This window comes from Podarcis tiliguerta (genome assembly GCF_965153285.1).
Source record: "Podarcis tiliguerta genome assembly, chromosome: 11".
Classification (NCBI taxonomy): Eukaryota; Metazoa; Chordata; class Lepidosauria; order Squamata; family Lacertidae; genus Podarcis; species Podarcis tiliguerta.
The window spans coordinates 17,469,241-17,490,577 of record NC_139544.1 but is presented as its reverse complement, the minus strand read 5'-3'; the positions used below and the strand labels follow the sequence as shown (position 1 = coordinate 17,490,577).

The 21,337-nt window shown below is 41.6% G+C and overlaps 1 protein-coding gene and 1 long non-coding RNA gene across 3 annotated transcripts in view; one reads left to right on the top strand and one right to left on the bottom strand.

The window, feature by feature from the left end:
* Positions 1-1,002, bottom strand: part of PPIC (peptidylprolyl isomerase C) — an 11,110-nt gene extending 10,108 nt beyond the window's left edge. Inside the window, exon 1 of the mRNA XM_083404400.1 lies at positions 526-1,002. Coding sequence (XP_083260526.1) covers positions 526-642 — 117 coding nt within the window. The 5' untranslated portion in view covers positions 643-1,002. The remainder of the gene's footprint in view (positions 1-525) is intronic.
* On the top strand, positions 890-21,337 carry LOC310660082. 2 transcript variants are annotated; one of them, XR_014503144.1, is made up of 4 exons: positions 890-978; positions 10,729-12,830; positions 18,275-18,447; positions 21,149-21,337. It is a non-coding gene; the product is annotated as an uncharacterized lncRNA (long non-coding RNA). The 2 variants fall into 2 exon arrangements; XR_014503145.1 differs by lacking the exon at positions 21,149-21,337 and having other exon boundaries at positions 18,275-20,211.

The window sequence follows — 21,337 nt, the reverse complement described above, 5'->3', positions numbered from 1 at the left end:
TTACTACGCATGTAAAATATAAATTTCACCCAACATGGGAGCATCTGATTTTATCCTTTGAACTGCCCTGAGACCTGCGGGTATATAAATTCAATTAATAATAACAATAACAACAACAACGATGATGATGATGATGATGATGTCCTCACTCGCCTCCAGCCCCGCTCCACCCCCCAAAAAGCTTGGTTATTCATCAAGCACACACCTGGAAAATAGAGAGGAAAAGCAATTTTCTGGCATTACAAGCACATCTGCATGCCTACGTGGTGGCCAGCATTTTTCCTTGCGCCACAACAACCCTTTGGCTCTCCAGCTGTGTGGGTTTTTTCCGGACTACAACTCCCATCATTCCTAGTTAAAAAGACCAGCGGTCAGGGACGACGGGAGTTGTATTAAAAAAATAAAATCCAGCTGTCGAGCCAAGTTTGGGAAACTCTGAGGAGGCCGGCGTGGAAAGACGTTCACCCTCAAGCCAAGGAAAGAGGGGGGGGAGAGGGGCAGGGAACGATACCCAGCCATAGTCACCTTGGCGGTCACGGCGGGTCCTCTCTTCTTGAAGCCCTCGGCCCCCCAGACGAACGCCAGTAGGAGGAGGCACGCGGCCGCGAGCAGCCAGGGCGAAAGGGCGGCGAGGCGGCCCATCTCCTCTTCCCCTCCGTGGCCGCGACTGGAGACCGCGGTCGGCCTTGAGAGGGAGGCGCGCGCCCCCGGCCTCCCGGCGCCTGCGCGTCTCGGCTCTGTAGGCCCCGCAGCCCCCCCCAATAACGGACACCGTGGCAGGAGGCGGAGCGAGCCGGAGACGCGTCGCTTCAGGGCTGAGGAAGCGGAGCGGAGCTGAAGGGTTTCGGACTCGGAAACGGCCCGAGCTCGCCGGGCTTTCTGTCAGGGAGAGAAGCTGCCTCAACAAGGGCAGGCGGCCTCCGCTCCGCGCTGCTTTCTGCCTCAGAAGCCCTGAAGGCCCGTTGGTTGTTTGTTTGGGTCTGAGGTAACTTTAGGCCTTTTTCTGCGCCTCTTTAAGCCCCAGATGATTTGAATCACGAATGGTTAAAAAAAAAATTCCCCAGAGCGCTACAAAAAACAAAACAAAACAAAAAAAAGGGTTTGGTCACACTGCCGCTTGGTTCTTCAAATCGCTGTTCCTGGGCAGTGGCGGATTTACCTATAAGCTAAACAAGCTCTAGCTTAGGGCCCCACGCTCTTGGGGGGCCCAAAAAAAATTAAAGGGGGAAAGAAGATGTACATTTCCAAAATATAAGATAAAAAACAAATAAAATAAAACCTATATACAGCAACTGTTTTGTGTTCTGTAGGCTCCTGTGATGTAATGGGCGGTGCCTGCTAGCTTACTCCCTAAAATATCACTGGTTTGCTCATTTCTATATATAGGGTGCCTACATTCTGCATGTGCAAATGGCTTTAGATACCACTTAGGTCCATAAATTACCATATATAGCATATATTCAACACAGTAAACAGCAACAATTTGTTGTTGACAAAGGACAGCTGGACATATAAAGGGCCCCATTACCTTCAGTAGCTTTGGGCCTCATCAGACCTAAATCCAGCCCTGCTCCTGGGGCATGCTGCCACCCCCACCCCAATAAATAAAAATAAATAAAAAGGCATAGTAAACGGATTCTGCTCTGCCCCGTCCCCTAACAAAAGGCATGCAGCCTCTAACACAAATCCTGGCTGCGCCCATGTCCTGTGGGGTGGTTGGAAAAAGTCTGGTCTCTCCAAACTATTCCGCCGCTAAAAGCAGGATTAGGGTCTCCAGTTGTTGGTTTTTTTGGACTACAACTCCCATCATCCCTAGCTAGCAGGGCCTGGGGTCGGGGAATTTTAGTCCCCAAACAACAGCTGGAGACCCAAGTTTTAGGAAACCCTGCACAAGCCAAAGGTGCGCATGTGGGATAGATAGTGTTCAGTCTCTGTAGTTCAGCCTTCACCAACCTGGTGCCTTCCAGGGGTTTGGTGCTGCAGGTTGGGGCTGTTGGGAGTTGTGGTCCGAAACGTCTGGAAGGTGGCAGGTCGACAAAGGCTTTTCTGGCATCTTGAGATGGAGCAGCTTTGGAGTGACAGCGTATTCTAGGGTAGTTCAGCGGAAGGAGGAGCACAGTGCTAGCCACGTCCAAAGCACTGAGCCTCTGGGGCTTGCCAATCGGAAGGTCGGCAGTTCAAATCCCCATGACAGGGTGAGCTCCCATTGCTCTGTCCTGGCTTTTGCCAACCTAGCAGTTTGAAAGCACACCAGTGCAAGTAGATAAATAGGTACCGCAGCAGTGGGAAGGTAAATGGCGTTTCCGTGCGCTCTGGCTTCCGTGACGGTGTCCCGTTGCTCCAGAAGCGGTTCAGTCATGCTGGCCACATGACCCAGAAACCTGTCTGTGGACAAATGCCAGCTCCCTTGGCCTGAAAAGTGAGATGAGTGGTGCAACCCTTTAGTCGCCTTTTTATTTTAAAATATAATATGGTAGAATCTGTTTTAAATTTACTTTGGCAGTGTGTAAGCACTGATAGTTAAAGTATCTTTGGAATAAGATTAATTTATAAGTCATATAAAAGGGGGGCTGTAAAGATGGCAAAACCCATTTGATGTCACTAACTCCACACATGCACTGAAAGGGGGGGGGGGATTTATTGCAAGATTACGTTTATGTTATGAAGAGGCAATGTTGCCAGAAATTTTAGATCATCACAATCAAATTGGTGCATGGGGGTAAAGGAGTTTATGGTAAGTAAGTTCTTTGAAGGCAAAAGCAAGCTTTAAATATGTTGTAATGGACAAATTGACCAAGTTTCACTTAGTCATTCTTTTTAAAAGGTTCAAAAGATGGATTCAAAAGCGGGACATACAACAAAATGTTATTGTTCCAGTTTAGCATTCCAGCTAGATATGCCCTATTTCATTCCCCTTCTACCACTATCTAGCCACACCAGTACTCTATATTGTGCGACCACTGATCAGGCTCACTCTTCATTGGGCTGCTTCGTTTCCAAAAGGAGTCCGTTTTTATACACCCAGTTGTTTCAAACTGCACAGTATTAATATCTGCAATATGTTGCGCACAGAAGTCTTTGCACTAACTGGTCAACTTCATTGGATAGAACCCACAAAGTATATCAGGTAGTAAATTTCTCAAAATCACTGGTTAGTAGAATAACCACAAAATAAATGTGCCACAAATACCTGTGCTTCCCATTGCCCTGAATCTGAGCACGAAAACCTGGCTCCCTGCTCTAAAGATTACATATGTTTGACACACCATTCAAATAACCTTTAATGTCCAAACACTGTGGTTTGTCTATATTTACTGTACGGCATTCCTTCCAACATTGTAAATGTTTACTCTTTATGCACTGTTACAGGCCATGTTTTATACTACTGTTACTTGTTCCTGTGTTGCTTTAAAATGAAGCACTAAAATACAGTAAGAAACACAATATTTACAACTGGCTTACATCTTCTGTGCAATGAAGAACTCAAGGAGGTACAGTAGATGATGTAGTTTCCCTTTTGCTTTACTCTTTCACGTAGATATAAAGATACATTTAATACAGCTTGAAGGAAATGAAGTTTCAGTCCATAAACAACTTACTTTGTAATTATGTGCATTAGCTTCATTACGATTGCTAGAGAGGAAGGGATTTGTAGACTGCAGCTACTTGAGTTCTAGCATAATTTACTAGATACCTTGATGAAAAATAGTTCCAGAGAATGGAAGACAAAATATCTTTAAAAGCATGCTAGACTTCATGTGGTTGTAATTCTCAAGTCTCTTCCTCTCAGTCAAGGAATTATATCAAAATATAGCAATGAATTATAACAAATTAAAGGTTTTGCAGACATGTTTTAATGTTAGGAAATCATACCTACATTATCAAATCTGCTTAGATGTATTAATGTCAATGTTCTGTTATGTCTTAGATGTCTTCTTTCCCCTTCAAAACTTATAGCTTTGGGGATTCAAACACAGGTTTTAAAACGTCTATCTGATGATGATTTACTCCAAAGTCCATTTTTGCATATGTCTGAATACGTCCCTGGTTTCTAGCAGCAACAATAGCAGCCTGGAAGCAGTGCAGATGTTTCTTTGATTGTATCTAGGGACATGTCAATGGTATTCTTAGAAGCAGAAAGATTTTGGCTTGGCAAGACAACTGGTGGCATTTTTCTCCTCATTAAAACATCAGCTTGATAAAGTCCATATTCCACTGCGTTCCAAAATGTTCAAGCTTTTTTAAACATTAGCATTCTAATCATTACATCGGACCCATTACATGCACAGGCTTCTAGCAAATTAGCTTTTTAGAGAGCTCTTCTTTTAAGGTCTTTCCTTCCATCAAGTTGACAAGTGAGAAAAAAGTCATTCTTAAGATTGCCAGTCCTGGATGCTTGTCGAGACAAGGAGGTTATAGTGAACAGTTAAATAAACTCGCCAATAACTCCCTTCCCCCAGGCCCAAGTCTTGTCTCACTCTGAGTTGGAAGAAAATTCAGTGCCTTCTAAGTCTTAGCAATGTTCTTTGTCAACATCCACTAACTTCAGACAGCATGAGCTGCCCAATGACAGTTTTATATGTGTCTCTTGGTAGGAGAGCTTAGTACTATTGTAAATCCCATCTATATTCACAACTGTTGTGAGAAGAGAGAGCCATAAAATAAGACTGAAGCAAGAGATGAAGTGCAAACTACTTCATTTCATACTTTTCATCCGATCTGAATCTGTAGATTCAGGCTGGTAAACCTTTTTTAATTCAAAGTTCTAATTGGCAGTTATTTTATAAACATCCTGGCAATGTGTTTATGTCTTAAGCAACCAGTGTTCCCAGGGAAGGTAAACATTGTCATTTTCTTCAAAAGTGTTGTCTTTTAATAACATGAGGAATAAATTATACTGTCATTAATTAGGAAATGAGACTCAAAACAATGGTGAGAACAGAACGGGGGGCAGGGGGGATGCTTCACCTTTGCCAGCTCCTTATAAGACCATTTCATTGAAAAATATTTGCAGTAGTGTTGCTGATGGATGTGGCCCATTGTAGACTGCACACCATATAGCATTTTGTGTTTTCAAAACTGATGTGGCCATGGGGTGTGGATGGGGATATAGGGGGCTAGGCTATTCCTTGATTTACTTTTATTTATTTCAGCCATTTAAAAACAACAAGTAGGTTTCTGGACCTTTTACAGTGGTACCTCGGGTTAAGAACTTAATTTGTTCTGGAGGTCTGTTCTTAACCTGAAACTGTTCTTAACCTGAAGCAACACTTTAGCTAATGGGGCCTCCTGCTGCCTCTGTGCCACCACTGCACAATTTCTGTTCTCATCCTGAAGCAAAGTTCTTAACCCGAGGTAATATTTCTGGGTTAGCGGAGTCTGTAACCTGAAGCGTATGTAACCCGAGATACCACTGTACTTGAAAGGAGAGTTCTACCAGCACTATTCTACACAATTGTTCAGTAAGAAGAAGTAAATCTCCTGGTTTTCAGTTTTCTGTACAAGGTACCTTGCATAAATGAAACCTACTTGACGCTCCTCCCCCCCAGGACATCCCATTTACCCTAAAACCTAAGCATCATATACTTACTGTTAAATCACCTTGAGATGTTTCATAAGGAGCAATTCATACATGAAAAGAAGAAAACAAACAAATTGATTTTGTATCTTTGTTGGTAAGTTAGCTTCGATTAGTAGGTTGCTTGGCACAGCCAATGGATTGGGTTGCATGTAGGCAGGAGTTCACAGTTCACACCTTTTTGGAGCTAGAAGATGGCGTAATCGTGTTACAAAAAAGGATGTCCAGCTTTTTCCTGATGGGCATGAAGATCCCTCAACAGAAGGCTCAGATTGTGACCTGTGAAGTAGTGTGAATCACATGGCTTGCACACTTAGAAGTAATGGAGGTGTCTGATGGCATTATGGTGCCCACAGGGGTCACATTGGAGACTCATAGAATCATAAAACTGTAAAGTTGCAAGGGATCCCAAGGGTCATCTGGTCCAATCCCCTGCAATGCAGGGATCTCAGCTAAAGCATCCATGACAGATGACCATCCAACTTCTGCTTATAAACTTTCAAGGAAGGAGAGTCAACAACCTCCTGAGGGAGACCAGAAAGTTTTTTCCTGATGCTTAGACAGAATCTCCTTTCTTGTAATTTGAAGACATTGGTTCAAGTCCCAACCTCCAGAGGAGGCAAAAACAAGCTTGTTCCCTCTTCCATGTGACAGTCCTTGAGATACTTGAAGAGAGATATCATATCTCCTCTCTCCTCTTTTCCAGGCTAAACATACCCAGCTCTTTCAACCATTCTTCAGAAGGCTTGGTTCCCAGACCCTTGATCATCTTGGTTGCCCTCCTCTGCACACGTTGCAGCTTGTCAATATCCTTCTGAAATTGTGTTGCCCAGATATGGACACAGTACTTAAGGTGTGGTCTGACCAAGGCAGAATAAAGCAGTACTGTTGTTTCCCTTGATCTGGACACTACACTTCTGTTGACTCAAGGCATAGACAATAGTAAGCCAGATGGAGCAATGACCTGAATTGGTCTAAGGCAGAATCCTGTGCTTCTTCCCCTCAGTGGGCCCAGTATTCCCTGCCACTCCACCCAAAGAGAGGATGATGCATTCCCCTGGAAGAATGAGCATTTTGCCCATTTCTCCTTCCCACTGCAGCTCCCTGTGCTCCATTAAAAGATAGGTGGGGAGGCCTTCCAAAACAGTATGGGATCTGCAGCTAGGTCAGCTTCTGCTCTTCCTCTAGCCTCTGCTGGATCTCAGTTCCTTCTGCAAATGGAAGGAGTCAATTTGTGGAAGGTACACGCAAGATCCAACTCATCTTCTCTTACATGGTTTGCACAACAACAATGCCTTTTAGTCCAAGCTAAAATATGTGAACAGTGACCTTCAACTTGAAGAAGAATTCAGTAAGGAAAACTCTTGCTTAAATGTAGGTCTTAATGACTAGTAAGAAATGAGGACTTTGCAAAACCAGTGAAATAAGTAAGATGGGACAGTTTCATAAGCTGAGCTACATTCAACATATTCCTCACAGTGAGGGATACTTGGGACCTCTGGACCTACATTGCCTGAGGAAATAGAGCACATGTTTCATAGCCAGTTATGGAACATATACTTTGGATACCTCTAGTATCTTAAAATGATTTTGGGCAGCTGATGGGGGGAAACCTTTGACCTGGGACCTTGGAGCACTGCCAGCTAGAGTAGGCAATATGGCTATAGTACCCTCAGTAAAAGGCAGTTTCGTTGTTTGCAGTTGTGGAAATGTAAATGAAATTGAGCTGTCGCTGTTAGGCTCCAGTATTTCAGTCTTAATCATCTAGTTGAAACGCTAATTTTTGTATCACTTTAAAATATTGCTTCATGAAAGAATAATTAGTACCTCAATAAAGAAGAATATCCTTTAGGGCACACATGTTTCTAACCAGGGAACTGACCATGGTACTGTATGCACAGGCAGTTTCTCTGATGTGACAACAGAAGTGAGGAAAGAGCCCCTGATTATCCAGGAACTCTTTTCATCTACTTCAAGCTCTGGCAGGGGGGGGTGAAGAGCAGGCGGGGGCGTGGCATGCTGCCCGCAGGGCTGTAGCACGCATCCTGGGGGTGTGGTGCAACGCCTGCAGGGGCATGGTGCACAGCGCTGGGGGGAGGGGAAGCCATGATGGCACCCCACCAGGATTGTGCCACTGGGGACGGTGCGCTCCCCCCATGCCCCTATTCCTCTGCCAGTGTCTAGATTTGGTCATATGGGCCTTAGAATTGAAAGAAGAGTTCTTTCAAAATAAACAATCTTGTAAACTTATTCTAAAGGATCCAGAAGTTGTAATCATTGTATAAATCTTTCCACAGGAAAGAAAATGTAACCACTTTGTTTAATAATAATAACAACAACAGCAGCAATAACTCAAAGTAGAAATGCATATTTAAATAAATAAATCCCCAGGCTTCTGGTTGAAAAACTATTAGCTGGAAATAGAAAGTTGTAACATGACACTGTATGTTTGATAGCAACCACTTGAAAGAAATCTAATTGAATATTTATATCAACTGAATATATTATATCATCAAACTAAAGCCTCATTGAGAAACAAATGAATGGGAAAATAAAGTAGTATTATAGGACCAAGCCACTTACATGAGTAATCCCCCTTGAAGCCAATGGGGTTGTTATGAGTAATGTCTGTAAAATGAGCTCAATTTCAGTCAATCTCCTTTGCTATTTTGTGATATCAATAGATATTGGTGAACATGTTTAACTAGTTATTTGTATTGTTCTCTGCTGTATTGGTCCCTACAGCCACAGCAGGTGCTGTAATTTTCCAACCGTTTGACTTCAACCCCAAATCCAAATCCAACCCAAACTCCTCCATTGTCTCCCAAGACAGACGGATGCCAACAAAAATGTTTTGTTCTTTTACAAGCCAGTCCTAAACCTGGAAGATATGATTTTCATATTGGATGACAGTAGGGTATTACAATCTGGTGTAAACTCTCTATATATTTGATGTTCTGCTATACTTACTCCAGGATGTCAAAGGAGATATTTATACAGATGTTTTTTGTTCACTTGGCCTTGTACACCTGGCTTCTGCAAAGCCTATGAGCTCCATAAACTAGTAAGTTTCAGCCATAAGTATCTTCTGTTAGCTTTGAGGTGATTCAGAAGAAGGAACAGGTAGGACTCACAGAAAAGAAGACATATTAAACAATGAGTCTTAACTAGGTTTCCCAACTGTCAGAAATCCCTTTGACATGGACATGAAACATATTGGGATGTAAATCTCAGAGGTTGTGGAAGCTGTTCTAGTTCTCATGCAAAATCTTGGCAATAGAACAGAAAACTTGGAGATACTGTGTATTTGGCTTCTAAAATGAAATATAGAAACCCAGGAGATTAAAATGGGAAATTCATCTGCTGAAACAAAGAGAAGGTGAGCCAAAGCCAATGGCATGAAGTGCAGATAGATACCAAGAGCCCCTCAACTGATGTCTTCTGGCACCAAGGGAAACATTTCTCATTGGTATTAGTGAATCTGGGGGCATGATGAGAGATGGAGGACAGATTTAAAAAAACAACAACCAAAATCACTACGTTTCATAGGGGGCAATTCAAAAGAAAGTAAACATTTGCTGTGCAGCAATGGCAGCAAAGAAAGAGTCACGTAAAATATTTCTTCTGAGTTGAAGGTTCAAGCATATAATCACAGTGAAAATGAACATCTAGAATCAGTTGCTATCAGATTTAGGGCATAGTCAAAGGAAATTGATTCATTTCTGGACTAGATTAACTTTCTACAGTATAAAATGGAGAAAAATCCGAATAGCCCAATTATGTGCCTGTTCACTAAGGAGTGAAAAACTAAATTTTAACTCCTGTTTCTCATCTCTGAATGCCATACTATATATCACTACTTTACTGTTTCAGACATAGGGAGGGTATAAGAGACTGAACAGGTTGGATAGTGTATGGTTCTGAGAGAGAAAGGTTGTGGAGTTGATAATCTCGTCTCCATTCAAACATAGACCTACCATTCTTTGCTTTCCTTCCAACTCACACTAGCCTGCAATTATTCTGGGTACTCTGGAATTCTGCGGTCCTGGATTGGGCCTGTTATGAAGCAACCTGTAAGCTGAATGCAAAGCTTCTTTGGAACATGACCTCAGCTGGTGAAAGGATAGTGATCAGTCCCCATTATGCAAACATAGTTGGACTTTTCACTACTAATCAAAGTTCACCCATTACTCCACTTATTGGCAGTTACTCCTGTATTCTAATCTTGATATATGGAGAACATTAAATAAGGCTATACACCATAAGTTAAATGTGCTTTGAGGGCTTCTTGACTTCGTGTACATTTAGAGGTTTGAGACATATAAATGTGTGCAGGCACGTTTGAAACAAGCCAGATCTGCTTACTTTTCCAACTTAATTGCAGAACGGGCAGACTGCCCTGCTCTCCTGCAACTTTTTAATGTAGGGAAACTGTCAGACCTGGCTCTTCCTCTTTCAGCAGAAATGTGTGAGCTGCTCCCATCCACTTTTAGGACAAAATTAAGATTACTGGTGCATTTAAAAAAAAAAAAATCTGGTACACAATGATTATATAAACATCTGCAATTTTAAAAATGTGGGCACATCATGAGATGCTTCTTTTAGGACACCCTTGAAAAACCAAAGATGCTCTTCTGTTCATGAAAGGGTTTCTTCTGACCATGCAGAAGAGCGCTGGGTGGAAAAGTGACCCTGAATCCAAGTAAGTTGTTCCATTTGCACAATACCCTGCATAACACGTTGCACAAGCCTTTTCTGAAGACCTTTTTATGACTGACTGGACTTTATATGTTGCAGCCTGTATCATTTCACAGGCCCAAAGCCTTCCTATTCTTCTTACACTCCCTGCAAAAAAAAGAAGGGAAATATGCTACTGTCATGGATGCTTTAGGTGAGATTCCTCCATTACAGAGGGTTGGACTAATTGACCCTTGGAAGTTGCTTCCAATTTTACGATTGTATGATTCTATGATTGCTCAGCCCAGATAAGTAATTGGTTCACCTAATAATAATAATAATAATAATAATAATAATAATACACTAGTTTTCTTCAATAGGACAAAATGAGCATAAAGCTCTACTGGTGTCTAAATTTGCTTGTTTTCTTTTTCTCTCCTAATCCCTTTCTCCTTCTGTGTCATGTCTTTTAGATTGTTAGCCTGATGGTAGGGACTGTCTACTTTGAAAACCACTCCAGGCCTCTTTTTGTCAGAGGTGAAAAAAATGCTTTTAAGTAAATAAATTGTTTGTGAGTATACTTGAAGTGAGGCATGAAATGTTGCATTTCCACCCACAGGTATGTGAAATATTTGGAGAGCGAAGTGAACAAAATGTAAAGATACAATAAATCAGATGTTACAGGGTTGCTTTTAGAACCCAAATGTTTTAAGATTGATAATCCTGTTTAGCTCTCCAAATCCCATTGGTTCATTTACCATGCTATTAATAGACCAAGTGATTGCCATCATTAATATCTCCCACTTATTTTATCCATCAATATCCAGACCCATTTAAAGAAGTTTATAGCCTCAGGAGCAGAAATTAAAAGCATAGGTTCAGAAAAATTTATAAGGTTCAGAAATAATATATATATAAAATTCAGAAAAATATAGGAAGGAACACCTGTTGAGAGGACGAATAAGTTCAATCAATCAGTATAAGTTTATTGTTCTAGCCAAAGGCCATGACAGACCTACAGCAACAGTACCAATAAAACAATACAGATCATATAACAAATATGTCTAAAACTGTGTATGGATTAAAAGCATGGACAAAAAATACGTTGAAATATGGCGTTGAATAATAATGTGCAAAGTGGGTTGGCAAGAAGGGTAACAATAAAATAACTGCATAGGATTTGAAAGGGATGAGGGCCGAGGCAAAGTGGGAAGAAGAATTATCAAGTCATATAAGGAATATTCTAAGAAGTGGTTAATTCAATATATAATTGAAGAGAAATGAGAAAAAATAAATCAGCAAGAACTACATAAAGCCAAATGAATAAGTCAAAATGGCATGCAAAAGATAAAGAGAAGGGTGTAGAGTTGTTGGCAACCACCAAGCTGTGGATTTTTAAATTCATATATTTTATAGTAGATATCCATGCAGCTAAACAAAGTACAAATAGGTGCATATATTAGAACAAGAAGCAAAATCACATTGTCACCTTTCTGAAGCCTGTAAAAATGAACTATTAATTTCAGTGGAGTTGAGACTATACTTCATACTGATTCTCACAGCCATGTTGAACTAAAGGTAATTCATTTTCTTCCCCAATGATTTTGTTTGACTCCCAAATCCAGGGATTCATCCCACTGAAAAGTAACATTTTGAGATACATAAAAATGGTCATATTTGGAGGTCTCCAATTTCAGCTGTGCTGATATCATATTGAGCTTTAACATACCTGCGTTCTGCTTTTCGATTTCACAGATGTGCAAAACTAATTGACCCAGTCTGGCACACCCATTCAATATATGCCCAAATATTGCCCCCAAATTCTCCCTTCCACTTAGGGAACCTCCACTGAATAAAACTATATGTGCAATAAGAAAAGAGGCATTTTGGATTCTCCTTGTTAAGCATCCAACAGTGCAGTCCTGCACATATTTACTCAGGTGTGAGTTTCACAGTATTCATTGGGGCTTACTCTGTAGTAAATGTGTTTAGAAGTTCTTCAACCTTGTTTTCAAGTTCCTTACTGCCAGGTCATCTCATGCTGAAGTTCTGAAGGAGTCCATCTCTCTACCCATGAATTCTTTCTCTTGGTGTATTCCATTCACCTTCACTAGATGCCCTTCACTAGATGTCTTGGGCATCAATTTTGCATTAGGGTTAGGGTTAGGTCTTTATTATCTTCTCACAACTGCATGTTACTGTGTGTTTCATTGTACATGAGTTTCCATTCCTATCCACAGAGGCAGCAAATCTGACTGCAGATGGATCAGATGCCTAAGTTGAAATAAATGTGAAGAACCATTTTATGGCCTGGGGGAAGTTATGCATACACCAGAGTTCTTGCACCGGTAGGAAATGTGCAAAAATCCAGGTCTGTCTCATACATTGCAATCCTATACATAAATGGAGAAGTAAGTTCAGTGGGACATTCTCCAGCAAGTGTGTTTAGGATTGGAGCCATTAAAAGCTAATTTCCTTATTTGCATTCTTCCTAGATGATTTTGGGTTGACCCTGAAAAGAGAGTGCATTTTTTTGGGGGGGGGGGGGAATCATTGTGCTACAGACATTGAGAAGGTAAGAGATTTAGATTTTCTCTTCCCCCAACCCTAAACTTTTGGAATTAGTTTGTACTGTGTGTGTTTTTTAAAGAGCTGCCAAAATGCTGATTCATTCCACTTTGTAGATTAGATTATTTTAAATGTCTTATAGAGTCAAGCCCTCTTTATGTCTTCCTCAATTTGCCACAATATTTTGAAATTGTCCGGGACATTCCCATAAGTGATCTGAGTTTCATCAAGCTGAAAATGAAGTCACCAAAGCAAAGCCATTTCAGTGTTCTTCGGGGTTTTAGGTTTTGCCTTTCTTTTCCTTTTTTTAATCAAATCACAGCTCCAGCCAGGTTGTTTCATTCTTTCCCATACATACCACAAAGGATACACAAAGTTAATCAAGTGTGGCCAGATGAAAAGCTGCTTATGTTGTGTGTAGGAACTGACATCAAGCATTATTTCAGTGACATCATGAGAGATTTTTAGAATTGGCAATTAAATGGGGGGAAAGTGTTTCTAAATAATTCTGGAAAAATGACATGTGATGTCATATATATATATATATATATATATATATATATATATATATATATATATAAAGTTGGTGTTTCTAGGTCAAATTTGCCAGATCTGAAATTACACAGGCAATTTCATTGCACCCCCTTTTCACCGCAGACAATCCCAAACTTGAAATTTGAAAGCTAAACTCTGCCTTCATTGGGCACTGAGCAAAATCCAAAGAAAGCTAAATCAGATTAAGGGTGCTTCTAAGTGGAAAACTGCTTGGGTAGGTATACTGACTTAGCAAACCTGATACATGCAAGTCATCCATGCAGATTTCTTTCTGCATCATTGCTCGTGCCAAAGGCAGACCGAAGAATTAGCAGCAGGACTGCACCAGCGGCACTGCACTGGATGGGGAAAATTGTGTGTAAAGTCCAGTGTAATAACTGGTAGGGTAGCATTTTTCCTTGTACTTTCAAAGAGGTAATAAAACATGGAGCTGGTGGTCCTGAAGAATGGTATCTAGCTGCATTTTAAATGCCCATGAAGCCAATGGCTTCAATCCTAAATTGCTCCCTTTCATGTAAGGAGAGCACCTATTCCACAAACACCCACTCCATCTGCATCCCCTGCCCCGCAACATAACCCAAGCATTTGGAGGGGAAGAGGGAGCTGGTGAGTGTGGTGCAGAAAGCTATATCCTGAAAAAATGAACCCAGTAATAGTCATGGGAAAAGTTAAGATCAAAGCCACTTAATTTCCTCATTCAAACTTACCTTTACCTTTATTGTATCCACCCTCCATAAAATGTAAGAAATGTTTAGTAACATCAACTTAGTTTCAAAATGCGTTCTTTGTGCTCATACTTGGAGGATACATCCTGTTTGTTCTTCCTTGTGTCCATGAAAATGTTTGCAGATATTCCTTTGGGCCAATTGAAGAAGTTTGAAATGATTTGCTAGGAAGACTGCCTTGTAGACAGACACTCTCAAGCAGAATATATATCTTCATTTTGTGATATAATCAAGTTGACAATGACTTTTAGGCGACTGATCATGGTCACTGGTAAATCTCTTGACTTTTCAGAGAGTTACATTTGTTTGGGATTTTCAGCATATGAATGTTATATACCAAAAATTGGACATTCACTGCAGTTTGTGTGTGTGTGTCTATCTGTGTATGCACACACACATATTCAGAACTTTCTAGTATATGTAGTATATTCACACAACATTTACATGGAACTGTGAACATTTGCATGTGAATAATCAAATTTGGACATTCACTGTATGTATGTGTGTGTGTGTGCGCGCACACATCTGTAGCTGCCAACTGATGCAAGAATGGGTTATATTTACATGACTCCATTAGTTTAACTATAAACAGCTGCTTTAATTCATACCATATTCTCTTCAATTCAGAATTACATTAGTTTTAAGGAGATTAAATGGTCGCAATCCAAAGAATCAGCTCTTCGCAGAGAAACAGGTGTCTGCCAATGAGTTCAAGAGATGTAAGAAGGGAAATCTGCAGTGCTTCAGACACCCAATAATGTTTGTGGTGTTCAAGTTGTGCCTCTTTATAAGTACAGTACATATTGTCCAAATATTTTCTCCTTTTAGGCTACAAAATCATTTATTCTGGAGCAGTACCAGTCCACTAATAACCCAGTCCTTGTGACACCACTTCAGAAGTACTTAGGTATATTATTAATAAGTTTATGATAGATGCACAATTTCCCAAAGATGACATTATGCTGGCATTATCTGCATCAAGGCAGATAAATTTAACTGCAGTGCCATATTTTCCAGTCTGAATTTAATGCGACTGCCCTTTAAAACGTTATTGAGCTAATTGACATGATTCTGTGGTTTTAGAAAAAAAGAAGAAGCAAAGCAGATGTGTATTATTAATCCTAATCTAAAACATTGGTTTTTGAATGTTTTCTTACTTGTAAGCACCAAAATATCTTGGAACATATAATAAAAAAACAAGAAAACAGAAATCTGAGATGGGAAAACGGAGTTGCTGGAAACGGACCTTTTAGCAGAGCAATTTTCCTATACATTAACCACATTTTAGTGATAGATAATGTTAAACAGGCACAATTGTGGAGGAAAAATACAAAACAATAGATCCCCTCCCACAAGCAAACTGATAGGTGAGTTAATTTAAACTCCTGCTGCTCATAGAATTTCTATAGTAGTTCTGGCTACATTTCTCTGACCAATGACCATCTGGAAAGGCTTCCCAGATTATCAGGGTGAGTTCAGTAAGGGCATGATCTATACATGTCCCTCATGCATGGGCCACTTCCTGACTATCTAGTTCTCACAAGTGAGCCATGGCAACACCCAGACATACCTGAACTCCAGGCGAATGCTCTCTTTCTACAAAAGTGGCTATAACTAGTAGAAAAAAACCATGATAGCCTCTGACTGGATACTGGGAATCTGAATAGATAAATGCTTCACAGGCTGCTTCTATATTGTAACATACTGGCACAGCCTTCCCCAATCTGGTGATTTGATGTTTTGGATTACAGCTGCCATCAGCTGATAGGGTGTATTTTTCGCTCTATAGGACACACTTTTCCCCCTTCAAAAATGAAGGGGAAATGTGTGTGCGTCCTATGGAGTGAAGACGCCATAGCCCCACGTCCCTCCCGGCTGGAGAGGTGACACGCGGCTATGGCAGGAGCCTCTTTAGCTGTGCACCACCTCTCCAGCCGGGAGAGCGCGCGCGGAGCTAAAGAAGCCCCCCGCGACCCTCTCCCGGCTGGAGAGGTGACGCACGACTATGGCAGCAGCCTCTCCGCTGCGCCTTTCCGCTGCTCCCTGACCTGCTCTTTGGGGCTGGTGGTGGGCTTCCCCCCGCCAGCCCCAAAGAGCAGGTTGAAAGGTACCTGAAGCCTGGAGAGCGAGAGGGTCGGTGCGCACCGACCCCTCTCGCTCTCCAGACTTCCAAGGTAGCCGCCTGAACGCACCTTAAACGGAACCTTGTTTTACAGCGGGAAAACAAGAGGGGGGAAATGCTCCAGCATGGTTACTCTCACAAACTGCAGTGATACACCACTGTTTTGTGGGATATTAAACTAATAATTCATGTTTTGCCAGACAGCTGCATGAAAGGACTGAGGCTCACAGAGCTTTCCTGGTGGTGCCTCCAAAAGTGGGAGACTCCTTTGACCCCCTCCGCAGCAGCAGGAGGAGCAGGAGCTGGCCACTGAAGCTGTGCCGCACTTGGGTCCACGTTTGGCCTCTTCCTCCTCCCCCTGGTCTTTTGGGACATGGGGGGCCCGACCTCTCAAAAAATATTAGGGGAAACCAAAAGGGCTCAGCCCCCAGGAGTTGGCTGCCCTGCTTGAGGCACAGGTAGTCTCGGTGGCTAGTAGTCCCTTTTACCAGCTTCAGTTGGAAAGACGACTACAGCCATTCCTGGACCAAAAGAGCTCAGCCACTATATTTTTGATGTGGATAACCTCAAGATTGGATTACTGCAAAGTGCTCTATTTATGGCTTCCTTTGGGCTTAATCTGGAAGGGGCAACTGGTGCAGAATGCAGCAGTGAGATTGTTGACTGGGGTAGCCCATCACACCATATAACCCCCCTGCTGAAGGAACTGAACTGGCTACCAATGGCACAGTTCAAGGCCCTGCTTTTAGCATTTGAAGCCTTAAATGACTTGGAACCAGGATATCTAAGGGGCCACCTTGTACACTATATCCCTGCCCGGCAACTGCTCTTCTCGGATTGAGCACGGCTGAGAGTACCATATGCCCCAGAGGTGCACTTAGCCTGCACTAGAAACCGGACTTTTAGTGTTGCAGCTCCAGTTATCTGCAATAAATCACGAGCTGAAATCGGACAAGTGCCTAGCGCAATGATGTTCAGGTGCCTACTGAAGACATTTTTGTTTAGGAAGGCTTTCCTTGAGGTGCAACCCAGTCATTTATGGAAGATCAATTTTATATCTGATGAAATGGTTTTGCTGTTTTTAGAGTCTGTATGGATGGTTTTATTGTTTTATAGTTTGCTGAATTGATGTTCTTGTTCTTTGAAGCACTTGTGCTTCAGTATTTGATTCTCCTTTTTTCTTTTTCTTGTTACTGTGTCCACTGCTTCACACAAGCAAATGTGTGCAGGATTGGGGGCAGCAACTGCTTTGACAGCAGAACATCACAATCTGTGGCTTTACCAAGCAAAGATAAACCTGTATTTGGCAACAGTGCATAGCTGACAGCCCTTATTTCAATATAGTATTGAAGTATCAGGATTGCCATGAGAGTACAGAAATGGGAAGAGGGGAGAAGCCTATAAGGTAAAAGGTAAACTGTCTGATACGTGCTTTTCAAGTCTACAGTTCTCTTGTGATTCCCAGTTAACGACAAAAAGAGAGGAAAATATATGCTTCATTAACCTATTAAGAAGGCAGGGTTTTTATTTATTTTTTTATTGTCTTCATGAATACTGGGCAGGATCAGCAATATGTTGCTTTGGCAGTCGTTGGACAGGATCAAAACCAGGCATCAATATATGTGCTGTTAGTCAAGAGAGAACTATAATAAAGTGCATCGTGCAGGAAAAAGGAGAGACAATTACACAGCAATTGGCTCTTGGAGTGACAGTGGGGGCGTGCAGTGCTAACTGAACAAAGATATTGGAACATTCTTTGCCAGCCTAGATGCTGTGGACAACAACTCCAAGACTGATGAGCGTTATGGTCAAAAAAAATCTGGAGGGCACTAGGTTGGTGAAGGCAAAGGTTGCCGGTTCCCAATCCCATACTAGCATTTTCCCCCCTTTTTCTTCCAGGTACCCACCTGTTCCACCCTAAAATAATCCAGTTGTAAACCCTAGGGGTGGGCATAAGGAATAATTTTGGGTATGGAGAAAAATTGAAATGATAGATGGGCAGAAGTGTGTTTAAGAAAAAGTGCAAGGTTCTCTGTTCTTCCTTTTCAGATGCTGCACTGCGGTTAATGCCTAATGTGTCATGTTTAATGACATCACCAGAGCCCACCCATGACATTGCTGGGGCCTGTTCCTAGGTCTTAGGTTTGCACCTTGAAATATCAGGATCTGGGATGTTCCTGACCAGGAGGGCTGTGAATCGCAACACAGCCAGGTCAAAGCAGGTGAGGGCCCCTTCCAAGCCACTAGGGCACAAGTTACACCTTCTTGTCAGTTAGATAGATTTTCTAGTAATCCAGATAGGTCTGGAAAGAGAGAAGGAATGAATCTACTTTTTCCAGATACAGCACTGAATATTCCTCCCACAAAGTTCTGTTACTTTTCCTTCCTGACATCAGCTTCCTCTGATACCTCTCCTTTCCAGACCAGCAAGTGGTTTCAGAAGGGGGGAAAATACAATTATGAATGTGGAACAACATATAAAAGATTAGTTCTATTATTTTATCGTTGAAGGAGATGCCCTAGTTACAGCAGTCATCAATTTCCTGTTACTGGCTGCTCTCTTATCACATAAAACCAGCCATTTCAGAATTAAAACAATATTTGATGCACTGTCACAGAATCAAGAACTATAACATGACAGAATCCAGTCTCCACAAAGAATATTAATAGATAAACACCCCAAAAACTGCTCTTCTCGTTTGGACTCAGTCAACCTTATTTTTGGAAAAGTAACCTTTTCCAAATTCTTCAAGATGTACTTAACAGAGGGACACCAGATACCTCCTGCTGCTGTCAGTAAAATTCCTTTTGCATGGCTTTTTGAATATTCTCTGGCCTTCATTTTAAAGGTGGTCTCTCTGAGCATGTTCAGATGCTCTCCCTCTCTAGTGCTTAAAGAGATGCTAGCAATCCTTTTGACATGCACACACAGAATATCCGGTACAGGGTTAAAATGTTTGCCGGACATTATACTGTGCCAGAACCGTCCATGGTATTCCTGGATATTTTGCAGCCCAGAGTCTCTCCAGAAAGAAATGTTGCATCCGTGTTACTTGCCCTGTCTAATTTAAGTGCAATATTTTGAAATGCAATCCCCTGAGGGAAGCCTGGAACAGAATCTTTCTCCCTTTTTCGCTACTGTTGGGGTTGTTTTCACATGAAGATTTGTGAGGAGATTCTGGAAGACAGACTCCGTGAGAAAATTCAGACAAGGAGAACTGATTATTAGGGAAGGAAGAAGAGCCACTGGAAGAGATTGCAACAGCAGTAGCCTTCTGCCCTCGCAGAGCATTCGTCCTGCAACAGCTCCACAGCCAGAGAGTGACAGAAGCCCAAAGGTGCATTCCTGTCCCACACTGTGTCACAGCAGACAGCTAATTGGTCACTTGCAAACCCGCCCCCCGCACAAAAACCCTATTTGATTATTTCCACTTCTAATTTTGTTGCATTTAAAAAACTTTTCTTAAAGGCCACATTTATCTGAAATGCTCCTCTTGCTTCTTCCTTTCCTTGTTAAATAAATTCCTCGTCATTTTCCCACTTTATCAAGTTGCATACTGACCTTCCTTTCAGGAAACATGGAGGCTGATTGGTTGGAGGCACCACACACCATTTGGGAGACAATATTACCCCCTGTCTCCTAAGATCTCTCAAGTTTCTATAAGTGTTCAGCTTCCTGACACTTGATTGCCCACACCCAGCTATGAAACGGAAACAGCTAAGCAAATGGCAGTCAGAAGAAAGATGCCTCTTCTGTCTACACAGATCATACTGTGTGATATGCAGGGCATATCAGCCACCCCAGTAGATGACAACCACGTGTTATTTATTATGTAACTAATAGAACATGGTGATATTTACCAAAAGATACAAGGTTTGCCATTATGTTTGATTTGCACAGCACTTAAAGCTCGCTTTTGCTCTCGCTCTCAGAGATGACTTTCAGTGCATCCCTGTTTATGCCAATAAATCATCTTTAAATGATAGTTTGAAGTGAGTAACTTTACTTTGGGGGAAAGAATACTGGAGAAAGCTGGAATGAAATATTGAAAGTCGGTGCTTCAAATCCGAAATAATTTTGATTGCCAAAAACTCATTGGATTAAGTTCCTGTGTTTTTAAAAAAACAAAAACCCTCAAATGCATTGTTTTAAGCATTGCAGGGGTTATCAGATTAGATGGCTTAACATTTAATTGTATTCATCACTTAGATATAAGATGATAGTTTTCCTTCTTGGGATCCATGAGTCAGATTATTAAATTTATTGTAATGATAAACACCAATATTTGAATCTGGTAAGTGGTGGCCAAGGGACTTGGTAATAAGATACATGACCTTTCACCCCTTGGGTCACTGGATCACATCCGTATTAGGTCAATAGTGGCAGAAAGTCATTACTTGACTGGCATCTGTTTGGTGGCCTTTGTGGAATCAGTTGACAGATTCAGACCAGTACCAAGTGAACAGGTGCTCTTCACATAGAGGCTGTACAAGGCATCCTGCAACTCTTTGCAAAACTTCAGAGTCCTTGCTTTGCTAACCCCTTGTTACAAGGAGTGACACATTTATGCTGAGAAGATACACAACACAATCATTTCGTGATTGTTTGTATGAGATTGGATTGCCTCTTCATTACTATAAAGCAGCTAAACTACTGTTGCCTGGTTCTCACAAACAGTATTGTACTTGATAAGCCTGTTACTTGACTATACCACAGTGAGAATTACACTAAGACATGAGAAAGATAAATCCTGTGGTCTGATGTGGAATCTTTCCTTTTGGTATGAGTTGGGATGAGGAACCCTGGAGTTAGATGCACACCCAACAGATCTTGTTTGGCTTCCAAATGTGAATTCTGCAAAATCTGATATCTGTGCAGATTTCTTAAGAAATGTTGTGTGCTCTCTAATGTTTAATTCCAAGGACTATGCATCAGTCATGTAAAGAGTTGGGCAGCTGTACCTCTATTAGCAGATAATCTAGGCGGAGCTCATTATCTGGTCACGCATCATTAGAAAGGATATGGAAGAAAAATGAAAGACTGCTTCCAAAACTGGAACCAAATACCCAATATTAAAAAGACAAGCTCCATGAGGCTAGCTTGTGCCATTA